The following is a 27,420-nucleotide window of genomic DNA, read 5'->3' on the forward strand; positions in this document are numbered from 1 at the left end:
TCCCCCCGGGGCCTTGGAGGGAGCAATTCATCTTCCCATTATTTTTCTTTCTTGCTTCCAAGTGAACTCTGTGCTGTTCAGTACTCCCAGATCAGGTCTTTCGCAATGGAAATGAAGCTGAAAGTTGTGTTTAGACAAAAAAAATGGTCTCAAAAATGTAACCGTCTGGCATAAAAAGTAAATTGAGACAAAAATCCTGAGAGTTTGGACTATTTCACTAGGTTGGAAAAGACCTAGTGACAAGACTAGGTTGGAAAAAACCTAGAATTACTAGGTTGGAAAAGACCTTTGAGATCATTGAGTCCAACCGTACCTGTCCTCTACTAAATCATACCCCTAGCACTTCATCTCCCCATCTTTTAACCCCCGCTAGGGATGGTGACTCAACCACCTCCCTTGGCAGCCTGGTCCAGTGCCCAATGACCCATTCAGTGAAGAAATATCAGGAGAGAGAAAAGAGAAAATGGAATCCAAATGTAACCATTAAAAAAAAAAAAAAAAAAAACAGAAACGGCAATGAAATGAAAGGTATTTGCTGTCCTGTCACACACTCCTCTCCTGTCCCTCTGCAACAGATTGGTTTTCCTAATGGAAGAACTCTTCTGCAAATCTCAAAAGAAATTGGAAGCTTTGTTTTTTTTCTCAGTGAAGCAGAGTTTGGATGAGCTTTAAAAAACCTGGAGACAGGCAGGCGGGTTGGCAGCGCTGCAGAGGCGCCTGGAGCAGTGGCTCGAGCCCCCATGCCAAGTGGCTCCTCCTGGTGCCCCTAGAGCCCCTGAGCCCACTCCTGCCCGGAGACCTATTGCAGAGCTACGGAATGGCTTGGGTTGGAAGGGATCTTAAAGATCATCCAGTTCCACGCCCCTGCCTGGAGAGGTGCTTTTCACAAGGACATGCAGTGATAGTACAAGAAGGAGTAGCTTTAAATTGGAGGGGGGATGATTTAGATGAGACATAAGGAAGAAATTCTTCACAATGAGGGTAGTGAGGCACTGGCACAAGTTGCTCAGGGAAGCTGTGGATGCCCCATCCCTGAAGGTGTTGAAGGCCAGGTTGGATGGGGCCTTGGGCAGCCTTGTCTGGTGGGACGTGTCCCTGCCCATGGCAGGGGGGTTGGAGCTGGATGATCTTTAAGGTCCCTTCCAACTCAAATCATTCTATAACTCTATGGGCAAATTTGCTCAGGGTGCACTTGATCTCGCTGTCTATATCATTGATGAAAATATTCAACAGCACTGGTCCCAGCACAAACCCCTGAGGGTCATCACTTCTCACAGACCTCCATCTGGACATTGAGCCACTGACCACCACTCTCTGAATGCGACCATCCAACCAACTCCTTATCCACCGAACAGTCCACCCATCAAATCCATATCTCTCGAATTTAGAGACAAGGATGTTGTGGGGGAGCATGTCAAAGGCTTTACAGAAGTCCAAAGAGATGACATTCATTGTTTCTCCCATGTCCACTGATGTGGTTACCCCGTCACAGAAGGCCACTAGGCTGGTCAGGCAGGACTTGCCCCTGGTGAAGCCATGCTGGCTGTCTTGAATCACCTCTCCATCTTCTGTGTACTTTAGCAAAGCTTCTAGGAGGATCTTTTCCATGGTCTTCGCTGACACAGAGGGGAGGCTGACAGGTCGGTAGTTCCCAGGGTCCTCCTTTCTACCCTTTTTAAATAATGGGTACAATGTTCTTCCACTCACTAGGGACTTCCCCTGATGGCCATGACTTTTCAAGTATCATGGAGAGTGGCTTGGTGACTACATCAGCCAACTCCCTCGGGACTCTGGGACATATCTCATCAGGTCCCATAGACTCGTAAATATATTCAGGTTCCTCAGGTGATCACAAACCTGATCTTCCCCTACAGTGGGAGGGGCTTTACTCTCCCCTGAGTCCCTATCTTGCTGTCTACTGACCCAGGAAGAGTGAGAAGAGTGGTTGCCAGTGAAGACAGAGGCAACAAAGCTGTTGAGTACCTCAACCTTCTCCTCATCTGTTGATATAAGGTCACCATTTTTGTTCATCGGGGCAGGGACAGCAGGATACGCTTTCTTTAACCTTCCTCATTCCTCCTGCTCCCTGTCACACAGTGTGCCAGCAGAGGGTGAAGGGTAGCCAACTGGGAGATACATGTTCAGTATCACCCTTGCTGTCATTTCGAGTGGTTTAGGTTTCTTCAGTTTTGGAATTAAACCAAGATTTAAAGTATTCAGAGTTTCCACATATAATCAGATGAGCACTGTTGGCCCCAGGTTGGTCCAGCTTGCGATACTCAGTCAGCAGGTCAGTGGAGACTAGAAAAAAAAATTTAAAAATTGTCACCTGAATCCAGGCAGGAGTGGGCATCGTTTTGTTCCAGTCATATCCCCATCTGCAGCTCTACAGGCCTGGGGAAGAGTGGCTGGAAAGCTGCCCTGGGGGTGCTGGCTGACAGCTGGCTGAATATGAGCCAGCAGTGTGCCCAGGTGGCCAAGAAGGCCAACAGCATCCTGGCTTCTATCAGGAATGGTGTGGCCAGCAGGACCAGGGAATTGATCATCCCCCTGTACTCAACACTGGTGAGGCCTCACCTTGAATCCTGGTCCTCCAGCAACCTTCACTCCTGAATCCTCACACCAAGAAAGATATTGAGGAGCTTGAGCGTGTCCAGAGAAGGGGAACATACAGAGCTGGTGAAGGGTCTGGAGCACAAGTCTTACGAGGAGCAGCTGAAGGAACTGGAGTTGTTTAGTCTGAAGAAAAGAAGGCTGAGGGGACACCTTATCACCCTCTACTACTGCCTGAAAGTAGTTGTGGTGAGGCAGGTGCGGGTCTCTTCGCTCAAGTAACAAGTGACAGGACAAGAGGGAATGGCCTCAAGTTGCACCACAGGAGATTTAGATTGGATATTAGGAAAAAATTCTTCATTGAAATGGTTGTCAAGCACTCAAAGAGGCTGCCCAGGGAAGTGGTTGAGTTACCGTTCCTGAAGGTATTTAAAAGACATGTAGATGTGGTGCTTAGGGATACGGTTTAGTGGTGGACTTGGCAGTGTGAGGTTTACAGTTGGACTTGACGTTCAAGACCTTTTCCAAGCTAAACAATTCTGTGATTCTATGATTTCTTCTTGTGACACTACTTTCCTAAAACAGCTTTAAGTAAAACTGCTGTGATGGCTTCTCTCTAAGAACACGTGCCATGGGCAGAGGTATATAGTGCTGCTCCCAGCCAGTTTCCCTGGCAATCCTACTCTTCAGCCAACCAATTTCTGACTTTTGACACTTTTCAAAATTTTCTTGGCTTTCTGTCAGGAAGAGTTATCAAACCTGCACTAACCCACTGGAACAAATACGTTATTTCCAAAATAAGTGTATATCTACCCCTGTACTAAGTTTGTGTGTTAGTTTCAGCAGTCCTCTCATTGACTGTGATATTCTCCAGCATGGGTGTGCTCTGCCTTCATCTACCAAACCAAGCGAGTCTCCCCTTGGAACATATCTGAACACAATTACCTGTTCACTTTTGCAACTCCTTTTTTCTTCCCTGTTCTAATGCAAACATATCTTTCTCGAATTTGGCTGTTGAAATGCATGCAAAATACTCCAATTGCTATCTCACCAGGGCCTCCTACAATGGCATGGTTATCTTCTCTCTCTGCTGGCAACGCATCAAATTGGGCCTAGGATTTCATTTACATTAGTTTTTGCAGCTATATCATGCTGCTGCCTTACACTCAACTTCAAACAGATCAATCACATGGGATAACACTGTCAAATGCCATGACCAGAACTGAATCCTGAAGACGTCTTGCCTTCCTGCAGGCTGTTCCCACTACACACAAACACTGAGCAACAACTGCCAGATGCACATTTCCACCCTTTGCTGCCAAAACCAAAGGTGGCACCTGGTTGCACCTCACTCTGGCAGCCAGCCCTTCCCATTACCCTCAGGAAAAGGTGATGTGCCAAATGAAAGTTCAGCCTGATCTGACTTCTGCTAATAGATCCAAATCTTTCTTCTCCTCCACTGCTGAGCTCCCAGCTTCTAGCAGAAAATTCTTGTTGTAATCTCCAAGTACACAGCCTGCTGCTCTGCACCAATGAACATTATCTCATATCCATGACTCCAGCACAGTCATCCAATTCCTCCTGTACAACATCCCTCATTCGCCTCTTCTGGCAATCACCAGAAGCCCAATCAGGCTTCCCAGCTCGGCGTCACCAGCAAATTCAATTATCAGATGCCTCTTTTTTTTGTGCCAGGGTCAGTAATTTAAACATGAAAAAAAAGGTCAATCTCTGCTCCTGAAGAAATCCATGATTTGCCAGTTGGCTGATACTTCTTTCAGTACCACTTGCTTACATTCCCCTTGCTGCCTAATTCATCCCCGTCTTACAATTCCTCTATACTACACACTCACAAGACTAATTAATTACTTCCCATGTGGCATCCAGGTAAAATTTCTTTCTCTAAGAGTTTAACTTGAACTCCAAAGAAAGTGCTGGCAACGATATCTTTGTTTAAGAAATCGTATTTCAGTTTATTCCACTTCGCAGTTCATTTCAAATCTTTCACTTTTCATCCATGCTAAATTTGCTGTAAAATTTTGTCACTGTTCAGGTAGAATTAACAACTCCAATTGCTTGTATCATTTTTCCATGACCCTTCTAAATACTCATCAACATAACTCACCATTTACATGAGGTAAACAGCAGACCAAATAAATTTTACTGGAAGTCTCTGCTCCCAGCCCTGCAATTTCACCTACCAGTTCTTTCAGCATTCTCAGACAGAGATCACACAGCCTTACAGTCCCAATGCATGGAGGTCACTGTCTCCACCTAAATATGACTATCTCATCTCACATCCGTATTCATGTAATCTACCTTGCCTTTGCTTTTGATGACACACATCAGAATAATCAAGCAAAAAGCCTTATTTTTTAAAGTCTTCATCAATTTTAATATTCACTTCTCTGATATGGCAGCAGCACAGCCCTGGGCTATTTCATATACTTTGCAATATCTACTGCCCTCATCCACAGGCAATCTAAAATAATCTAAAGACTACTCCTCAAAAAGTGTTCAAGTGCTTAGATTTGGTATTTAAAAGACATGCAGGTAGCATTCATGCTGCCTGTTTAAGCCGAACTACTGAACAGAAGCTAAAATTGTTGGCAATGATCCAGCAGAAGGTACCTGGAGAACAAGCTTAATAATTTCCAATGGAACGAAGAAGGAAGAAGCATTTGAAAGCAGTATTTTTAAAAAAGGAACACATAAATATAAGGGCTTAGTGGAAAACCACCATCTGGTGGGCTGCAGTTCAAAATTACAACACACAATGATACAAAAGCTCATTTTACAGGCACAGTTAAGTTAAAGCTCCTTATCCCAAGATGGTTACAATCAGAATGAAAAGACGATATGCTCTGAGGAGGAGAAATGGTGAAAAGGGCATCACATGTAAAGTGAGACAAAACATTTCTAGAACATCCACACTACAGCTATATTTATCTTGGAAGATATTACAAATAAATATGAGTATTGCACTGTGATATTATAGCCGGGACCATGTACAACCTATTACACTGCAACCAACATCTTAGGAAATGGATATGGCATCCAAGTTCATTACATGTTCTACGCAGCCCCAGCAACCACCACACCCAGGCACTACAGAGCCCAAACATTTATTATGAGAAAAGAGGTATCTGGTTACCTACTCTGAAGCTTCAGTTTTGCCCTGTTATTTTTAACTGAACAGGAAGAGCTACCAAATCTGTTTGATTCAATACACTACAATACAGAGGTAATCTCTTTGTAGCTTTAGTTCAGAAACTGAAGAACATAAACACTTACAAGCTAAGAAAGGATAAAACTGAATGGGAAGTTAAACCTATTTTCATGCCTGTGTGTAAAATATGGAAAGTTGCATGAACCTCTCTCACTTCCTGTGCCGAGCTACCTTCTCTTTCACTCAAAAGTTTCTTTAAAAGAAAATCATGGATACCATACAAAAAATTGTCACATAACACACAAGAATTTGTAACCTGGTGTGACTTTTGCATTTATACCCCAAACAAAGAAAGCAAAATAACCACCAAGTAACTAGACAAAGGAAAAAACAAGAGCACGTGCTGGTATTTTTTGAAGAGCAGACGTATTTTCCTTCTGCCACCTAGTGACCAATTTATTCAGACAAGAGTAGCATTTAAAATGTACCATATTAAATGAAACACCTTCATGACTCTTGCTCCACCTGACAGCAGCTGTATTGCTAATCACATTATTCCCAAAGGAAAGTATTGCCCAAGTCTTGTTCTTGTGTGCTACTTCTAGTAAAGCCCAATTATAATGCTGATCGCTAGAAAGCTTTGAGAGTCCTAATTAGAGCCAAGACTTTGAAGGTTGCCTTACAAAAGCACACCTGATGAACCTGCCCACACCACAACTCCAGTTCCCCACGTGGCTGGCAGAACCATAAACAGTTTCACAGATCTTCACAAGCCTTTTATAGCTTGCAAGATGCACACTTGTTACATTAAATCTTACTGATCCAGGGTAGAGATTTCTAAAATGATTAAACTTGATCTATGCAGTCACTCGGTGGCACTGCTGAAAATGTGCCTGGCCCTACCTACTGATGGGTAAGGGCTGGGATTACTTAACACTTTGCGTATCAGAAAAGCAATTCCTGACAGAAAAAGCCTATCTTTGAGTTCTTCCTGCACTGTGAAGAAGCAACCTGTAATAGAAATGCCACAAAGGCTGTAACCAAATTAATTTGGAAGAAAACTGGTCTAAATATTTTCTTGTCATTTGTCAAGTTCTGTACAATACTGTGTGCCCCAAAAGGAAGGGGCTGCTTGCATCTTTCTCTGTCAAGAAAGTAAAGCTGCTTCAGTACTCTCTCAACTTCTATTATTTATACCAGTTTCCTTGGGTCCTGGCACTGGCTCCACAGTTAAATTCAAAAATGCAAGTATCTCAGAAACAGCAATTCGCACACAGATATTTTTCAGTCACAAACCAGTCCTGCTTTTGACATCCCTGTTTCTTCTTTCACTTCAACACTGCTTCTTTTTCATAGGTCTTCATTAGAAAAAATCTCCAATCTAGGCTGCACGAGGCTTTGAGCAACCTGATCCAGCAGAAGGTGTCCTTGTCTGTGGCAGGGGCACTGGAACTGGATGATCTTTAACATCCCTTCCAACCCAGACCATCCTATGATACTATGATTCTATTTTCAAAACAAAGCCTTTCCAAGAAGCATTTTCCTAAACACTACAATTGATGCAAAACCACTTTAATAAATTACATAAAATTAAAAGTTGCTAAGGGTTTGCTTTTACTATGCTTCCCTTACATCATTTTCAGGCATATAATTTCAAATAATTTCGCATAGATTTACCTAGAATCAATGCATTTACAGAATTCTGGATTCTAGGCACACCTAAATTTTACTATGGTGTGGCAGAGGCAATGGTACCGTGGACCCCATTCACAATGCTTAAAGCGTAGAGAAGGGCCCTGATCACAGTTTTGCACTTTTTACATAGAAATTTAAAAAAAGGAGAGGGGAGAAGGAGGAGAAGGGACCTTACACCTCATTGACACTGACAGATAAGAGACAAGCCCACGGTCTCACTGTGATGATAAGAACCCCCCAGCAACGGGCCACCATGCTTCCTCCCTGTCAAACAATCTTCTCAAAACAAGACAGAGAAAACATGATGGACAAAATAAGACCATAATTTGGTGTCATTAGTACAAAATATCCCCGTGGTACATGCTTTGCCCGTGAGGCAAGAGGAAAGCACCAAGTCTTCTTGCATAGGATTACTGTGGCTTTTTTATTATTATCTGTATTAAATAACTAAAATTAAGAATGCTCCCCTTTGCCAGCTGTGGCATCACAACTCCTCCCCTCCAAGTTCTTTTCCACTTCTTACCTTGTCATCTCTTCCTCTAGCTCTAGATTCCCTTTCACGGCTGCCTGCAGGCTTCTCACCCTTGGATAACGCGTGTGCTCTGCCGACAGGCCCACGGGGCTGCAGTCCTGGTGATTCTTTCCTCAATGGTTTCACCTCTCGGTTGGGACGTTTTATCTGAGGTGGAGCCCTAACAACAAGCAACCACAATAAAACATGCCAAAAACAGTGAAAAAAAGAGCAACATTTAGAAGGAAGGATTCTAATATTTCATTAACTCCCAAAGCTGACAAACCTCTAAGTCATATCTCCCTGTATGTGCACATCCAGCAACATATTTCTGGTTCTGTAGGACACCCAAAGTAAAGAAAAAACATTGAAAAAAATTCAACAGTGGCAAAAAAACCAACCCTGTCAATACTACTACATCAGTACACCGAAAAATCCTAGACTGAACCAATACACACATAACAAAAGAAGAAACAATTTAGTGAAAGACTTCAAATTGTCATTTCCTCTGACTTCAAACTGGGAGACTCTAATAGGCTACATTCATATGCACAAGTTCTACACAGTCAGAAGACATCCCTGGCAAAAAAACCCAAAACCCTCTGGCTGACAGCTTTGCAGGCCCCAAAGCAAAGAGGGGAGAGAGAATTTTAAAGCAGTCCTCCTACCTCTGACTCCGTTCCCTTGTGTGAAAATGTCAAAACGTAAAAACTGCCTGGAAAGCAAAAGCAAACAGAGCTGAACTGCAACCACCTCATCTTGTGTGCATCACCTGCCACGTCAAAAAGAACTCGGCAGGGGCACGAGGAGGCAGAATTTGTTTTTAAGACGAGGTGTCACAGTCATTTTGCTCTAGGGATAGGACTTGAAACATAAAACTAAAATACACGGCCAGGAATGTCACCCAACTTTATTTAGTGTCCCCTATTAATCTCCTTCTTTTGAGTAACTCAGTCTTTGATAACTTCAAAAGCAGTTCCCTGGAATATGACTTAAAATGAATACATATCTATATGCACTACTGAATACAACTACTACATTTTCCTTTGTATACATTTTCATTAGACTTAACAGGATAGAAGAGTGGCTTATTTTTCTTACTTATTTGCACAAGATTTAAGCTTCAGCTTAAAAATGTAGATGAATTATAGGGCCTTTACCTCTAAGAAAGCTACAAGAATAAATAAATCTTGCACATCACATAGCAGTACCACAAAAATTCTGATAAACATTTCTAGTGCTCACAAAAGTAACCAGGGTTAATATTATTTTACATTTACCTTCCTAGTGTTTTTTGAAAAGCAAAGATCTATTTGTTTGATAATCATAAAGCACGTGAATTTACAAATAAAATTGGCAAGTCTTTCTACTACCCAAGATCTTTCATTTTACTTCCTTCCCTTGCTTATGTGAGTAAATACATATTAGAAGTCTTTGCTATTATTCTGTTAGAGAAATGTTTGCATGATAAACGTTATTCTTGATTTTAGGTTGGATTTGTTTCCAACAACCTGTGTCTAGCTCTATTAGGGGGAAAACAGGGATTTCAAAAAATGCACAAGCATATATTTTGAGAAAACTATTAGCTAACTAAAGTTACAGAAGAGAAACACCACGTATAACAGAACACATTCAGCAATAAAAATAACCAATGGATTAAACAGGGCACATTATCTGTAGTGAGGGAGTGGTATCTAACCACCATATCCTTCAAAATCTCTCAGTTCCAGCTCCTTACTGACTCCTCAGCCAACAATGAATTCAACTGCTTAAATAAACTGAATTGGAAAAGTTTTCTCTCTGCACATAGAATAGTTGGGGTTGGAAGTGACCTCAAAGATCATCACATTCCAACACGAGAAAGGCAGCTTTCACCAAAAGCCCACTTACCTCTCCAGGCGAATCTAGTTCCAAGAACTTAGCTAGTCACTCCTACCAGAACAAAGGAGTGGCTTGCTTTAGAACTAAAGCAATAAATCCAACTGTAGCTTAATGATCCTTTTTTTCTCAATTAATTTTATTTATGCTTTATTACAAATTACTATGGGGGAAATTAAATGTGATTTTAGCATTATAAATGCATTCAGAAAAAGAACATAAAAATACGGCAACACAACTTCATTCCACCCACCCTGCCTGAGCCTCTCATTACCTGTGTTCAGCTGGAACAGGAGGAGGCCAAACAGCAGGATCTCTAAAAGGCTCATCTTGACAGGATACAGGGATATCTGCGGGTCTGTCCATTTTAAAGCTCTCTAAAGTGTTGACAATGCTCTTAACTTGCTCATATTCTTCAACTAATTCCTGTCGAACCTTGAGAAATATATGCATTATTTACAAATTGTTACAATTCGTGGAAAGTCAATCAAAATATACCCTACCCTCAAAAGCTGGGACTTCCAAGCCTTTCCCTTCACAAACGCCAGACCTCTCAGGCTGACAACAGATCTTTAACAAGAACATAAACAATTGAATCTCTGTTGGGTTCATCTTCCTTCCTGCCAATGTCATGACCAGACATGATTGCTAACGCAGGGTTCACTCTTCTATAACAAGTGCTGATGCTTACATTGCTATGTGCATGTTGACACGTGTGCACACATACACACACCTTTATTCTATTAAGGGTGCTGTTGGCAGACCTTTAATGTTTTTGCTACCGTTCTAGTATAAAAGAACTCCTTTGATGAACTGTTTTCAAGATCCTAGTTATAAAACTGGCTAAATCTGTAAAATACAATATTATAAAATCACCTTTGTGAGAGGCACAACATCACCATACAGTCAAAGCACGAGTCAATTCTTTGATGGATTACAAAGATTAGAACAGAATATGGGCACTGTAACACTTCCTGGCAGAAGTTCAAACAATAGTAAAGTAAGCAAAATAAAAATGAGAGGAAATTATGTCTCAGAAAGAAATCAGGATGCAGAATTACACAGCTGAAATTTATATTTGAAGTTTCTGTTGTGACTAGTCAGGGAATTAGAATTACTGCAATACTACGAAAATTATTTATCTTGATATTTGTTCCAATTTTCTTCCATGAAGCCTAGGAAAAATAAAATCTGTGTAGAAATTTTGTAGGTTTTAAGTGATACAGCTTGTTACAAGTTCAAGTTTTGCATGCCAAGGTCACCACTTCTTAGTACACACCAGCAGCCAAAAACTGTGTTGTACATTCCTGCTGAGAAGCATAAGCTTTCAGTGCATTAGCTTAAGATGTGCTAGGATTCACATGAGTGCACTTGTACTACATCTTGCCAGTCTTCCACCTATCACTCAATGATGCTTTCCATCCTGTGGGATCAACCTCCATGCTTACTTTGATTTTTACCTGCTCAAGGGTCATAACACCCAGATGTCATCTCTTCACTGAAGTGTTAGTGCACAGCTAAAACTAATTCATACATTGCTGTGCATGCCTAGAAATTGGTATTGGTGCTTTGTAGCTAGGACTACCTTAGGCCAATGTTGAATCTTGACTGTCACAGGCTCACAACTGGAGCTACAGAGGCATCCTGAACCTTTCCATCCCCTCAAAAAGCATACAGGCTCTGAAAGCTCTCGTGAAGAAACACTACAGTGAGGACATTTACAGGCTGCCACCAGGCACACTGCTGAGCGAGGCTGCAACTAGCACACACCGCAAGGCTGAATCAAAAGCCAGGATCTGAAGTCAGCTTGCAACAAAGCCAAGGGAAGACACCAGGCACCCAGCTGTGCTCATGTCATGCCTCCACGTGAAAAAGAGCTGGGAAAAATATTGCCTGGGATTGCTGCAACCAGGCTTTACTTTGTGACAAACAGAGGGAGGCAACTGAGGACAGCATGAACAGATATCAACAAAGTCACCTAAAATCCAGACTCTCTTTGCTGTGCAGATTCTGAGTAACCAAGAGGATCAGGAGAATGAAGGTCTGCAAATCCAGTCTGCTCTGAGGTTATAACAGCAACAAATCACGGAACCAGTACTAAACAGCATCACATCTTATGACTGTATGATGGTGCTTACTAGTGAAGGCATGGCCACTTGCCTGATCTTCCCACCTCCCACCTCCCTGTGTGCGCAGAAAAGAACCACGCTGGTCACTTATCAGCACACATTCAAAAGCATGGCTCTTCCAGCCCGATTTTCACCTGCTCATCCCATTTCTCTCTCACACTCTCATGTCCCCTCTCAGAATAGCATCTTTGCTCATCCAATTCACTCTACATACTCAAGCCAGCAGCCCCCCAATTTTGGTGAAGCAGCTTCAAGGCAGAAAGTGCTATGTGATATAACTGTTTGGTGCATAAGGTGTATAAAAGAATGAACGATTACATTGACAGCACTCCGTAACAAATACACATCACCTCTTTCTGGAAGCTGAAGTTCTCCTAAAATACTACCAGACACATCCCTCAATTTATCATTCTGCTCTGTAATATTTTCCAGGAATTTTCCCACTATAAGGACAAATTAGGAAATTTGACTATTACAAAAAAATTCTTCTTTAGTTTAAAACCCTGCTTAAGAAGAAGAATATATGTGACTGTTGTCAGCAAGATGATAGTAAGGACAGAGGCAAAGCAAAGGGTAAAGCCTTGCACAGTTCTTGCAACACTGCATTTACTTCAGCAGAAACTCTACGTGCATCTGTACACAAGGAGTCTTAGGTACGCAAAGAATTTCATGATTTCACAGCAAGCCTTCTTGCTCATTCCAGATGGGGTAGCTCTATCTTTCCAAAGACACAGGATATCCAGCTCAGGCAGGATTGCTCCTGCCCTGCTTTCCTGTCTTTGCTTTCTCATCACACAAATCAGCAGACACATTCCCCAGTGCAATAACTTCCAGATGAGTTACAAACGTGATTGATCACTAACTTGGATCCTTCAGATTGTCTAACACACATCCCTCCTGCCCAAAAATAAATCGAGCCAAGCAGCTGCTGTGAGGTACAAAGGGATGATATAGCATAAATTCACCAAGGCACTGCCCTACGAGAGACAGCTGCCTCCTACTCCAGTGCTCCAGGAATACAGACAGGATTCCTCCTATCGGCCTTCCAACACATGTGGAAAAGTTGGTGGAAAACAACTTGCTAGCACTGAGGGACGAAGTGCTGTTGTTCAGCTCTCTGGATCAGCAAAGATGACAGTATCTAAAAACAGAGAAAGTGAGCTTTTGATGCCTTGGAAGCTGAAATCAGCCTAGCAACTGTTGGTCATCTCTTACCCAGAGCTGAACAGACCAAACTCAGAAATACACACACTTCCGGCTTAGTCAGTACCTGGCAAACCAACCAACAAAAGACTCTCAATGTATGGAAACAATAGGACCATGAACAGCTGATAAATTCTTAGAGGCCTTAAAGAAACCCAGTCAGCTGAAACGGGTGCAGCAAGACTTTCTTGCAGCTGAGAAACAACTAACGCAGACACAAGCCAAAAAGGGCTGTGCCATGACAACTGAGGTGACTAAACAGCACCTTTGAGTGCTACTCAAAAGCTACTCTGAATCAACTTCAGAAGGCTGCAAACAGGAAAATCACTGTTCTGGACTCACTGAGTCTCTTTGCCTCCCATCACGCTCTTCCCTCAGATGCCAGAATCGTCAGAGGGCTCCATCTCAAGTTGAGGAGAGACTGAAGAAAGCTTTTAGGTTATTCATGTTTAAGCAGTTTCAGGAGAGCATGGCCCGAGTTGGCAGCTTACTACTGCCAAACAAGAAGATAGTGCTTCTTTTCACTTTTTCTCCCCAGCCACAGCCACTGTTCTTCTGGATTCAATTCTGGCATCTTATCACAGTAACCCAGCTCGGTAAAATGGCAGAAATTTAGCACAGGAGGGCAAAAACAAAAAAAAAAAAGGACACTTTTGTTGGGTTAGTAAGCCACACTGGCTCACTACCCTGTGATCAGGTGAATCCCAGGACAAAGAATGGCAGGGAAGGAGCATGCAGGACAGAGAATGGCAGTGCAGAAGGAGCGAAGCTGGTCGGCATGTCAGGATGTGAACTGGATTCAGCTACTATGTGAAACTGCCTACTCCCCAGAGCCACCCTCTGGTACACCAGCTGTCCCTGCCAGTACCACCACCTCCCCCGCAGAGGCAGGCAGCATCATGGGCATTGGGTGATGTTGGAAAGCCCAATAAAAAAGGTCTTTCAGCCCTGGCTGTGGCCTCACAGCTTTATTTTTACATTCCAGCCCCAAGGATTTACAGTAACCAAGCAGAAAACACATCGGCATAAAACAGAGTGACCAAGAGTTGAGTTCACTCTTTACTAGTAGTAGTTTCAAAAAACATTTCAGGAATTTCCTCTGTATTTCACAATCTGGCAACTCTCATACCTTTGGCATCACCAGCTTTTATTTGCTATGCCAGAGCTTGTACTTCCACACAACTTCCCATAGCAGTAACCATGGAATTTGCACCATAATGTGGTGGTGGGGTGTGTGTGTTTAATTATATCATGCTGTAACAAAACCAATCAAGTTCCTATAAAAGTGTTTCCAAACCTAAAATTATTGCCTGCAATTAATGTTATTCAACAAGCTGTATTTTTAAAAACTGAAAACAATGACTCCCTACCCAAAATGGATTCCCTGTAACCCAGTTGGATCCCATGAAATCAAAGCATAGTTCCTTTAATCGCTCTTCTTCATGAGTCACCTGCAGAATATTCCTTACTTACTCGTGAAGTAACCTACAATGTGTTAATAAAACAAGCATGAAGCAAAACCAACATAAGGACAGACTAACTGAAATGTGTTTAAAATTAAAAAAAAAAAAAAAAAAAAGAAAGAGGTTTTAACCATCCTTTATTCTTTAAGCAAGCATACAATGCACCTCATCACCAGCTCCAGCGACCATGGTCAGTCAGCGTGCCTTGTCGGCTGCTCCAAGTGCCCTGAGAATCACTGAAGTCCTGTCTTGGCTCTGGCTGAGGCTCCTGTGCTCTCAGATCTTGTGTAACACAGAGCACACGGTTATAACATGCAGCAGGTTTTGCTCGACAGCCGCTGGCCTTGTCGTAAGCCAGTGCTATCTCCCAGGGCCACGCTGTGCTGTCATTCTGCAGCTGCTGAACTGTCACTGAAGCAGCTCTTTCCTACAAGCCAGCTGTCTAATAAAAAGACTGCAACAGCCAAGAAACTCTCTTGGAATAAAAAGGGGAATGTCAACACCAGTAAAGTTCACAGCAGTGGTCATGAGAGTAAACCTACCTTTTATTATTGTTAAGTAGAAAAGAGATGAGTTGCTTCTGATTTTGAATCTTTCCAGTCCCAGCCTGCATTTCATGGAAGAATATGCCTACATGTCAGCCAAATCTCAAAGCAAAACAAAGAAGTAACATTTTCTTTTTCAAGTGAGCTGAGGGGCCTAGGAGCGTGGATAAGAATGGAGCTACCCTCAGCCACACAAGAGAAAGCTGGGAACTCCCTGGATGCAAAACAAATAAGGTTCTTAAGGGCAGGTCACCCTTGACATCCCCAAGACAAGCTACTTATCAAATGATCAGTGACAATGAAATTTTCAAAGAGTCAGAGGAATTCTTACATTGCCACACTACTGCTTTGGTGAACCCTCCAGGATGCAACTTCTTCCCGTCTGAGGTTCTGCAGGTTGTGCCAGACTACTAACACAACCCCTCTCCCCTAGTAAGCACTGATTTTGAAGTCCCAGAAGCAGCAGAGCATCAAGTGGAACTGAGCCAGTCAGTTGTTCCCAGGGGGAGCAAATGATACATGTTCACATTCCTCCTCCTCCTAACTATCAGAATCAAGCACAAGGATTCCTTGAAATCAGGGAGCCCTGTTGCAAAGCTGAAGCTGCCTGACTGCGTGACATGAAATATAAGCCAACAAATACTTGCACAGAATATCACTCTGTCAGACCAACTCGTAGAAATTTGAGAACAATGACACCTAAGCAAAGAGAGGCAGATCAAGAGAGCTTGGGATTCTGACCCCAAATCCTCACTGCTTCTGATTCACTTCTACTCTACATTGCTCAATAAACTCCTAGGAAAAATCCAGAACAGTACAAATGCATAAAAACCAGATCATGTAGCAGGAGTTGCCTATTCAGAATGGAGCACTTCTCTACAACTGTAGAGACTGAACTGAAGACAAATTCAGAAATACAGAGGAAATTCCTGAAATGTTTTTTGAAACTACTAGTAGTAAAGGGTGAACAACTGTAGAGAAGTGGCCAGATAGGGAGAATGGTTCATGTAACGGGTGTGAGTTGCTCAGCCAGGGCCATAGTTATAACTCTTCTTTGAGATATTAGAAATATGAACACGCCTATTTTATGAGGGAACACGTACACAAACACTGAGTTTCCAGCCTCAGAAGTACCAGCAGGACAAACTATCTGTGCGCTGTGCACAAGAGTACAGAAAGGAAGGGGATGCTTCATACTGCCAGATCCCCTCAGCACAGGTATCCCAGGAGTCCTTCGGGAGGTTCAAGATTGTGAATGTGCATGCAGACAGTACACCTCAGAGAAGAATTGGTTTAAGTAACGACTTCTCCTTAGAGCATTTATCTACAAAGACTTTCATATTGTGGACCACTCCCGACAGTAAAAGCTCTACCTACCTAGTGTCTATTAGAGATTGCTCAATTCCACCTCCAAAAGGAACCAGTGGTATTATCCTCCTCAGATTCCTCAGAGGATGGAGAAACTGAAGAAACTAAACAACAGCCTAGTTCTGTATGCCAGAGGAGAGAGAATTTCAGGTAGAAAATCAATTGCATTCATCCCATTAACCATGACTTAAGGGTTGCTTTACTTCTTGTGCCACCTACAAGAAGCATATAGGTAAGGGCATCTTTTGCTACTGCACATTACTGGTATAAAGTGGGTTAGACCTGAATTTTGCTAAATTTACGTAAAGTGTATGGCGTAAGTCTTTCATAAGAGTAATCCAAAAAGTAATCCAAATCTTAATACTATTTTAGCGTTGTGAATGAGTGTTCTTGTCATCCAAGTTTTGGGTTAATTTTTTTCAGAACAGTTTGTCTGTCAGACAGCTCCTGACTGTGACTGACAGTTTGGCTGTAGCTGCTGTTGGAGCTGGAAAGCAGTGCCAACACTCACATCATCAAACTCCCTCTTAGGCTGCCTCAAAGAGTGAGAAAGCACAACAATTATTTACCCAGAGTAGGGGAGAAAGCAGGTCTCACCAAACCATTAAGGCGCAGGTATGGAAAAGCTAGTGGTTCCAGGACTGCATTATTTGCTTCCAGGGCTACATCACTTTCTTCCCAGTGCTACAAATAGTCCCATAAATGAATGAGAAGGCAAACAACCTGAGGATGAAGCACTTCTTTTTTTTTTTAATCATGCTTCTTAGTTTTTGGTGTTTGTCCCTGAGCCAATGCTGGCACCAGTAATGACAAAGCAATATTCTGACAAAGCTCATTTGCCACTGCTGTATTGGGAAGTTTCAGAATTAACACATGCGCACAGCATGACAGGAACTACCCCACCTGCTGCTGATCTTTCTGGGGACAGTTCTCTAAAGCATTTATGGGACACTGTCAGGGGCCATTCTGTTTTTACCTAAAAGGGATAATTTCTGAGAAGTTATCAATTTCAGATCCTCTGCTAAAGAGCAGCTACCTTCCTCAGGGAATAATCCTGGAAACTGTGTTAATGGTCCTTTTTTCCTTGAGGCTTGCCTCCCATGTATAGCATGCACTCCATGGTGCATAGGCTTCTCTGAAGCAGTTCAAACAACACTCAACATCACTAGATTTGAAGTAACCTCCAGAAGATAAGAGCTGTTAAACATTTAATGGCAGAATCAATGTCATCAGAGGAAACACTGGATACTAGAAGTGAAGGCAACACAGTGATTCAGCTGCATAACAAGGGAAGCCTCATGCTCTGCCTTCACATCAGCTACAAGTTCAGCAGGAACAAAGGACGCACGACGCACGTGGGTCATGGACGCCCTGGGGTGGGGAAGAGCTTGAATACAAATACTTGAATGCGGGTATCTCCTATGTAACATTCAGCTCGTAACATCACCAGGAAAGCTAAGCACTATCACTGCTGCTTCTACATGCACATGCTTTGCACGCAAGCTCTTAATAACCAGTCAGGCTTCCACAGTTTTATGATAAACACCTGTGAACAGTACTGTCATTACAAAATGATTGCTAACAGTGCTGTAACTGTCAGTACACAAAATACTCTATGTTGGTGTCAGATGTTTGAAGCACAAAACCGTAACCAAAGTACCTGCTACAATAAAAAGGACAAATTTGCTTCTGTTTTTAAGTGACATCATTTAAACATACGACACTTAGATATACTATTCCTGAAGTAATCTCTTCAGCTATTTACTGCAAAACTATATCTTTTATAGAAACAATATTCTTCTTTCAAAACATAATATTTATGCAACATGAATTCTTTATTCTGGAATACACTAGATGTTTACACTCCAATTTTTATTTTGGGGGGGGCGCAGAACACACTTTGTACAATGAAAAATGGGACCACAAAATGTGAGAAAGAGTTTACTGAAAGTGCTAATTGAGGGTTCTTACGTTTCACCTGTTGATTACTTCTTTGGCTTTAAGAGTACTCTGCTTAGCAGGGAGATGCAAGCGCGCAAGACTCAGGCTAAGAGTATTACCTGGGACTATTTAGGAACCTGATCCAAATTTGCACACCATAGCATTATAAATCCCTGCTACTCAGACAACCATTCTAGTGATGCTAAACCACCCACTCACATCTTCGTTTACAGGACATTAAATGGTCAAAAGACAAAACAGCAAAAGGAAGTCCTCAGCAAAACAGTTTTTCCAAAGTATGCAATCGGACACAAACAAACCACTGATTAGCCATGCATCTTAGGTGAAAATAATAAAAAAATTGATTCAATTAGAACAAAAGAATTCCCTTTGATCATGCCGCAAGAATTATTTTCCCATAAATATCAACAAAATATTGTAAAGGAAATGTTGTAAACTTAACTGAAATAAACATCTGTGTTTTTAAAATATCAAGTAACAGAAAAACAGCAACTGTATTCCACATTACCTGTTGCCATTTGCCTTTTATTGCTGGATCTCTTAGCGACTGGCAATGCCTCTGGATTTGCTGGATGACACCCTGGTAATATACCATAGAAGAGTCATAGTTCCCAAGCAGTGCGTATTCTCTCCCTTTTTTGGCATTATCACAAATCTCTGCTAAATTCATCTTCACTCAGAAATCTAGAAGAGAACATAATCATCAGAAAAATGAATTTGACACATTGAATAATAGAGTAATTCAGACCACGAGACTTCAGTTTTGTTTTTCTCTCATAGCTGAATTGTGTCTCTGCACCCTCCCTTCCCATACAGTCCCCCTTTTCAAGCATTTAGCTCTGGAGTATCTCTTGACTAGCCTAAGGTTTGAGATCACAAATCATCATTTTTTTATAGCGATAAAAGCCACAACTTCTTTGCTGCCTTTGGCCCCAAGCCAGTTAAATTAATGCAAGAAAATTAAATATCCTGTCCACACTGAACCTAACAAGACAAACTTTAATTTGCAGATCACTACCATATATATTAGCAGCCATTAACCCATGAATCACAAATCATACGAGGCATTAAATTGCTTTTTATACTGTTGTATTATACACTTGCCTAAATGTGCCAGCCAGCACCACAGAAGTCTGCGTTTAACACTTTCAAGAGCCCTCACTCTGATAAGATTATGGTATGGTAAAATGAAAGCTCCACAAAAAACAAAGTTGAGAGCCTCATTCTGTTTCAATATTCTTTCAAGGTACTCCAACATCCACATGCAGATGTAGATTTTTAATTTAAATTTAACATGCCACTTTGGGATTTATGGCAGAGTTAGCAGTGCAAATTAAGATTTCTTAAAACAATGATTCCCAAAGTAGAACCTTCCCCTAGTCCCCAAAACAATTTAAGATTTATGGGTTTTACTAACTTGTTTTATACAAGCAGTAAATCCCAGCATGACTTTAGGGCAAAGTTGAAGGTCAATCTTTCTCTATTGAACCACATATTCAATAGTAAGCTATGTTGTACGGCTAGGTTTGTATTAAAGGTTCAAGACCGAAGCAATGCCTGCCACTTTATCTGAATCCCACTTCACTCAAAGTCTAGGTCCTTTCCACACTAAAAGAGCATTAGTTCCTTTCCCTTGTCCCCTGGCTCAGGATTGGTGGGGTCCCAGACATTCATTCAGATATAAACCTCTCAAAATTGACAATTAAAAATTTCAATTCATAGCTAGGCAATGCAGAGCTCCACTGACCAAGGGGAGGAGGCTGGCTCGGGAGGGTCGCCCACTAGCTGCATCGAGGGTTTGGCAAGACCTAGGAGGTGAAGAAACAAGGAAGGAGGGATACAGCCAGATGAAGAGAGGGAAGGGCACAGGACTTAGTGCAGCACACAGTTCAGGCTGCACAGCTGAAGGCAGCCTGTGATATGAGGGTGTGTGCAGCAGGAGCAGGTGGTAGCAGAGAGAAACCAGAACAGGGAGAAACAACCTTTTACATCCTGGTGGGTTATAAAAACGTTAAGTATTTTTTATAGAACAGACAAGACAAGATCAAGATGGCATTAAGGAGGGTGTATCTTATGCCTATGTATTCCCTTGCATTTAGCAAAATTCAACCCCCTGAATAAATAAATTAAACATCTGTCTGCACGACCTTCATTCTGCCTTTGCTGAATGCTGCATACAGCAAACACCTAGTCTGCCTCTCAGCAGTGCCAAACTGATGGTCCTTACTGCTGCCTGCAGCTGCACACCAGCTCTGCCCCACCACCTCTTCACCCCTGGTCCCTGCAACAAAGCCAAGGAAACATGCTGCCCTCACTTAAACCCACCAGCCACACAGTTTCTAGGTGGCTGAAGACTTTGATGGCAAGAACACACTGCTACCCCACAGCTGGCAAGATGCATTGGGGCTTACTTGTCCTTGCACTGTGCCAAGCATTTCAGCTTGTAGATCATTCCCACGGGCTGTTATAAACTTCTGGGTAGGAGCACAACTAAGGTGGAAGGGCAATGACGCTAATTTTGTTTTCTCTTGGTGATGAGGATACATCACGAGAGAGCTCTAGCTGTGTACCAATTAAGACCATTTAATTTTAAAATTCAGAAGATGATAAGCAATAGGAAAAAGTGATGCACTCGCATTGCACTTCAAATGGATAAAAAGATACAAATGGAATATAGGTTACAACCCATTCAGGTTTGATGAGTCAATTTACAAATGGACAAAACACCACATCAGGCAGAGACTGTTGCCCCATCTTCAAAGACCTCTAGGTTAGGATCTGCTACACAACCAGCTTGTCCCTCTACGGAAAACAGTCTGCAAATCCCTGGAGGATTTCTCCGCATGTAGGAAAAAAGGCAGAGTAAATAAAACACTTCTAAGGACTTACTGCATTCAATTCCTAGAAATACGTAATATTAACAGAACGTATATTTACGTAAGCAGTCTCTTGTATCTGTTTATTAAAGGTAGTTCCCACCCTTCAGGCATGTGTTTCACTCCCTTTTCCCTTAAGGCGGCTAACACTCCATCTTCCCTTAGGCCCAGGAAAGTGCCCCACTCAGCGGAGGAGGTTCTCCTCATCTCCAGTGGAAATCGGGCCAACCAGAGGGCAGGAGGCAACACACGGCAGCCATGCAAACACTTCAGAAGATAGTTAGAACAGAGAGCTGGGAAGAGGGAGGCTGGTGACACTGTAGTTTGAGCAAGAGCTTGATGCTCAGGGTGTCAAGCTGGAGAGCTTCTAAACATCAACAAGCACTGAAGCCTGGAGCACATAGGGAAGTTGGGGGATGTACATGTATGTACCTACTGAGCTGTCAATGCCTCCAGACCTAGGCTGAAAAAAAACTCTGGATCTTTCTCTTGGATTCAGGCACTTCAATTTCTATTTATCACCCACCCTAGATACCAAAACAGGTAACATAGCTTGAGAAGGTGACTATAACATCACCCATGTACTTGAGACACGTTTGAAACAGCAACTGCAGACCTCAGTCCTAAATGAATGCTCCCCAAGATGGTCCTCCATGCAGTTCTTTGGGGTCTCGTTGTGAAAGGATAGACTATTTTAAACTAACAGCTAAACATGGTTTAAACTAGAAACCTTGTACACACATCAGCGACAGTCATGTTAATTCAGAACAGCCAAAGCAAGGTAAAACAAATATGTCCCAAATTAAGGAAGATTTATTTATTAGGAAGGAATTCCTTCCTGAATCATCTTCTGGACAAGTCCACTCTTCAGCACCAGGGGTGGGGAGGAAGAAGAGGCTAGAACTAGGTGGGATCTTTTTTATGTTATGTCCTTATTTTTGATTATCTGTTCTACATTATATTACAGAGTTCATACAACACTGTAAACATCCAAGAAACCAGAAATACAGTAGTCATAAACAGTTCTTTTGTTGTTTGCTTTTTGGTTGTCTTTTTTAAAATATGTTTTTCCTTCTATATCACAGCCACATCTTTTAAGTAGATACACAGCCAGGGACAACTGTTGTCAGGTACATTTAGAATCCTGACACTGGCTTTTCATTGTATCATTGCATGGTTCTTTCCTGCACTAAACCATAAAAGCTCCACAGCACATCAAGATATCCTTGGAGATTCCTTAGTTCACGGATCATTGACAAGAAGAGACATTACAGACATTCAGGCTGGCATAGCTGCCACACATGGGGTCTCAAGCCCACTTGTTAAAAACCCTGCAGCAGCTAGGCTAAGAGGTCACAGGGGATATTAATCTCTATTCTTTGGGGCATAAGCTGAGCTGATCCCTATCTGGGGTCAGAAAAAATTTTTCTCCCAGAGCTAAAGCAACACACAATTGAGCAAGATCCAAAAGACAGTCTCTATTGTAACATTAAAGCACTACACACTCACAAACATGGCCACAGTCACTATGTGAATGGTGGACAAGGGGTACAGCTTGTTAAGCACACTACTCCAAACTTGTTTGCTATACCAGTGGGAATGCAGGATAACTGCCCCGCTACAACCTGACTCCAACTTAACCTCACCCCAGTGCCACTAGAGGCAATAAATGCCCTCCCCTCCCCTATAGATGGGGTCCGTAGCAGGGGTTTTCCTTATTGCCTGATATCGAACACCCAACTCTGCAAGTGCCAAAACAAAAGGTGTCTTTTCTGTCTTTGTCTCACTGACATGGCCATAATATACCTGTTTTTTTCTGGACATGTGTCATTCTCTGACTGAAACTTTTCCACAGCTCCCTGAGATTGCTGGACATATGGTCTCGCGTCATAGCAGCTGTGCAGTATTGCTGACTGGACAGCTGAACATCTGGAAAGGCCTGGACATACGCAGATGAAGATTGGTTACTAATTCTGTTTCTCATTTTCTGCAAATCAGCAGCGCAGCGTGATGTCGGGCATCTCCAAACGCAATGTGAGAGACCCGATTAACGTCACAAGACGGAGCGCCACGCTGTCAGGCACCATCTTCTGAAATCCAGTGCCGAGGTACAACTGTACATTTTCCACTTCTACAGAACAGAGCCCGGCTGGCCCTCTGCCACTGCACAACCGCAAAACAGGTCCGTTGCCACACAGAGCAAAGCAAGGAAGAGAATTCCAGCATTAAGAGGGTTTGATTTATCTGTTTTCATGTGCAATCATTTCTATTACCAGAGTCTAAGCAATTAACTCAAGTTGTTCCTTTCTCAAATTCGTCTTACTGCTTGGAAGCTTTTCCTTACAACTAATCAAAACCTGCCCTTAGTTTAACGCCATATTGTTTTTGTAAGTCAGCTTTGACCAGTTTCAAACAGCTTCCTTTCCCTTGATTATGTTTTTACTTAAGTAGTACAACAACCCTGTTTTCCATTTTCCTTTCAAAGCTAAAACTTGTAGAGACATTTAACAATACAACAGCACCTTACTTGGAAAAGCATAAATGAAACTCTAACTGGAACGTTCTCAGAGGAAGAAAAAAGCATTTTTTACCCTGCACGGCATGTGATTTGCACTAAAAGCTTACAGCAGTCTATTTACAACTGAAATACAGAGTGCATTTCTTCTTCAAGTGCTTAATGTACTTTGTATAATTTTTAAGAATAAGTTATTCAAAGATGAAATTATTCAAAAGAATTTAAATAAGTCTTGCCTGCCCTATTACAAAGATTATCCCTTTTAGTTCGGACTTGGATGCAGAACAACTGGTCTTCATTTCCAATAATTAACTGTCCCTGCTCAGAAGCAATCACTGATGCTGCCGATAATTATCAGGCATTACGTTCACATGACAAAAACAACATTTTAACTGATCATTGTCAGATAAAATACAAACAAACAAAATGCTTGCCAAGTTCCACAGCCAAATCTCTCTTTCCTTATTAATTTGGCTTCGTTTAAACTTGCAGCTGCAGTCCCATGGATTGGTGTGGAAGCAAATGATCATTACGTCACAGGATCACAACTCCTGTTAAAAATATATATATAAATAAGGATGTGGCTTAGTTCCAGCAGATCTGGACTTAAACTACATTTAAATGGCTTCCTGAATGAAAGACAAGAAGAGTGCTATGCCACTGCTCTATTTTTTCCCCCTTTTGCTGTGTGCATCAGCAGCAACAAGAACTGCTGCCATCGCAGATGCAGCAGCAGCAGCACTGGGAGTGGCAGCAGGTAATGTCATTGGACTGTTCTCTCCCCATTTGACATCTCACTTCAGAGCAGCACACACAACAGAAAAAGCACGCACACACATCCCATGGTCCAGGAAACTCAGCACCAAGGGATCTTTCAATTCAGTTCACTGCTTTCTGTTAATAGGTTTTTGGCTTCTCTGCCCCAAAACTCTGTTTTGAAATAGCACCCATGGAGTTAATGGGGATACGTGTATGGAATTGGGAAGGAGAAGAAGCATGCACACAGCCCTCAAACTGTTTTTGTATGGAATCTTCTGAGAGCTAACTTGAAGCAGAGAGCTGATTGCTATTTTAAATGCAAGACAAAAAAAAAAAATCTTCAAACTAATTAAATACATTGACCACAAGTTAGCAGTGAGCATAAACACAAAATAACCACTAAACAGTTGGTCAGTGTTTTAATGAGAGATGAGACGCCAATGCACCTAACAGTAACACCCTGGAGAATTAAATGACCATTTGCAAAGCCTTCAAACTACAGTTTTCTGACGAACCAGGAAGAGTAGAATCATAGATTGTCGTGCCACTCCTAAGACTGACTTCAAAAATGTAGTCTTCTCCAGAGCACCTCACATACCAGCTTCAGGTATATTCATACAGTCACCTCGCCACGACTCAGGATAAGGAGGTGTTCATCAGCTAGACTAGGCGACAGAAATGAAAACAGCTAACACACACACAGAGTACTCTAGGGAATGTACCGCCGTAAACATGCAGTTTAGGCAGCGAGAGGTTTGCCAGTTTCTCTTAGCCCTACTGGACTCAGGCTGGCTGCACACAGGTCTCTCTTCTCCCCAGCACTTCTGGCATTAGTACCACACCAAACCTAAGCCAGTGTTCAGGTGGCACCTGCCCTAATGTGACCAACTGCCCCTCTAACAGGATGTAGGGCTCAGTTACCGCAAGGATTCTGCAGGACTTGCCTGGAGCTCAACCAAGCGGAACTCAGCCCACATCAATAATCCTTCTGGCCCTTTGTGGAACCACTTGCTTCTCTCCACATCACGTGTGTAAGCACTTCTGGTAGAAAAAAATGTGCCACCAAAGACTCCAAAGATGGGTCTGTGCAAAGCCAGCTTGGGTTCAAAGTGTTTATTAGGCCGGGCTGTCTGCCAAGAAAGGCAGTTAAACTGCTCCTGCACCTGGCCTTGGATACAGCATAGCACTGTTCCCACAGCACCGCAGCTCACGAGCCCTGCCAGACCATAGTCAGCTTCACAAAGATTCCGTTCTGGTGCTGCTACATTCCTACCGCAGCCAATCTGCAACACAGATGAACTTTCCATGAATAATTACAGGTTTAATGGACTCACATATGTTTTTATAACCCTGACTCATAAGGTCAGAATTTAGGCCTGGATCCTTTTCCACCTTTTGAATTCCCCTCTGAATTTCAAAGAATTGGCTCTATAGGACTATGAATGCATATTTTTCTATTAGCATTCCGCTTTTTAAAATTTTTCTAAAGAATAGTTCATATTATTTAAAATATACATTTATATGAATATTGCCGTTAGTATTATAGACATCAAGTCCTCAGATTTCTCAGCTCACTCCCAGAAGAGTTAGGGTCTTTTTTTGCAATTATTTACATAGCAAAACAGACAAAGGCCTATTGTTGTTTACTTACCTTCCATTTACTTTTCTAACTATGTTGAGCTAGCAACTAGCTCAGGGCAGGATCCATCCCTCTCCATTACCTGTTCAAAAGCCCAAGCCCTCAAGAACAAAGCATCCTGGAAGCATGCTGCAGCAGTGATGTTCACTTTTGAGGTCTGGTAAGAACCCAGAGTTGCAAGAAGCCTAAACCTGCCTAGGATATATCTGACATGGGGGGGAAGGGAAGGGAAGGGAAGGGAAGGGAAGGGAAGGGAAGGGAAGGGAAGGGAAGGGAAGGGAAGGGAAGGGAAGGGAAGGGAAGGGAAGGGAAGGGAAGGGAAGGGAAGGGAAGGGAAGGGAAGGGAAGGGAAGGGAAGGGAAGGGAAGGGAAGGGAAGGGAAGGGAAGGGAAGGGAAGGGAAGGGAAGGGAAGGGAAGGGAAGGGAAGGGAAGGGAAGGGAAGGGAAGGGAAGGGAAGGGGACTGCCTCAAAACCTTCAGTTGCAATAAAAATCATAGAATTATAGAATATCTTGGGTTGGAAGGGACCTTAAAGATCATCCAGTTCCAACCCCCCTGCGATGGGCAGGAACACGTCCCACTAGATCACAAGGGGGTTAGAACCACTGGAAAGAAACCCATCTTTGTGATATCTGAAACTGTATTAGGACTAAATGAGCAATATCAATATAAAATGAAATGATGTTTTCAAGATATAGATTTTCAGGAAGAAAATATAACTGCCTCTAACACGCCAATCATAAATATGTATATTTTAACTACTATATGGAACAGGAACTGTTGTTTTATTCCCCCCCATGTCTGTTGGGGAATACAAGATAAAGCGTAACACTAGAACTGTCACCAAAGGAAATGGGGAGGAAGAAACAGACAAACACCAACACTGACATCGCGACAGAAATGTGGGCACAACAGAAATGAAGATAAATTATTTTAAAAAGTAACGCTGTGCCTGCTCACATAGTGATCGCCTAGGGTAACCAGCTCAACAGAGCCACGGAACTGCGAAACACGAAGTAAACGGTCTGGAGAGGCTTCCCAGGGCCCCTTGCTGGTCGCTGTCTGCCCTGTATCCATCTGTCCAGTTCCAGCCCTCTCCGCCTGCTGCGCAGCACACCCCCCACCCCCCCTTCCGCCATCTCCCAGCCACTCCTT

The 27,420-nt window shown here is 42.5% G+C and overlaps 1 protein-coding gene across 6 annotated transcripts in view; it reads right to left on the reverse strand.

The window, feature by feature from the left end:
- KATNAL1 (katanin catalytic subunit A1 like 1) overlaps positions 1–27,420 on the reverse strand; it is a 45,405-nt gene that overhangs the window by 17,221 nt on the left and 764 nt on the right. For 5 of the 6 annotated variants that reach the window (XM_054079511.1, XM_054079521.1, XM_054079503.1 and 2 more), the window contains exons 2-4: positions 18,985–19,160; positions 10,081–10,241; positions 7,941–8,109 (exon numbers count right to left, since the gene is read on the reverse strand). In XM_054079511.1, the coding sequence (XP_053935486.1) occupies positions 7,941–8,109; positions 10,081–10,241; positions 18,985–19,146 (492 nt within the window). In that variant the 5' untranslated portion in view covers positions 19,147–19,160. Of the gene's footprint in view, positions 1–7,940; positions 8,110–10,080; positions 10,242–18,984; positions 19,161–27,225; positions 27,246–27,420 lie in introns of those variants that run through there. The other variant, XM_054079493.1, reaches the window with a different exon arrangement.

This window comes from Cuculus canorus, chromosome 1 (genome assembly GCF_017976375.1).
Source record: "Cuculus canorus isolate bCucCan1 chromosome 1, bCucCan1.pri, whole genome shotgun sequence".
Classification (NCBI taxonomy): Eukaryota; Metazoa; Chordata; class Aves; order Cuculiformes; family Cuculidae; genus Cuculus; species Cuculus canorus.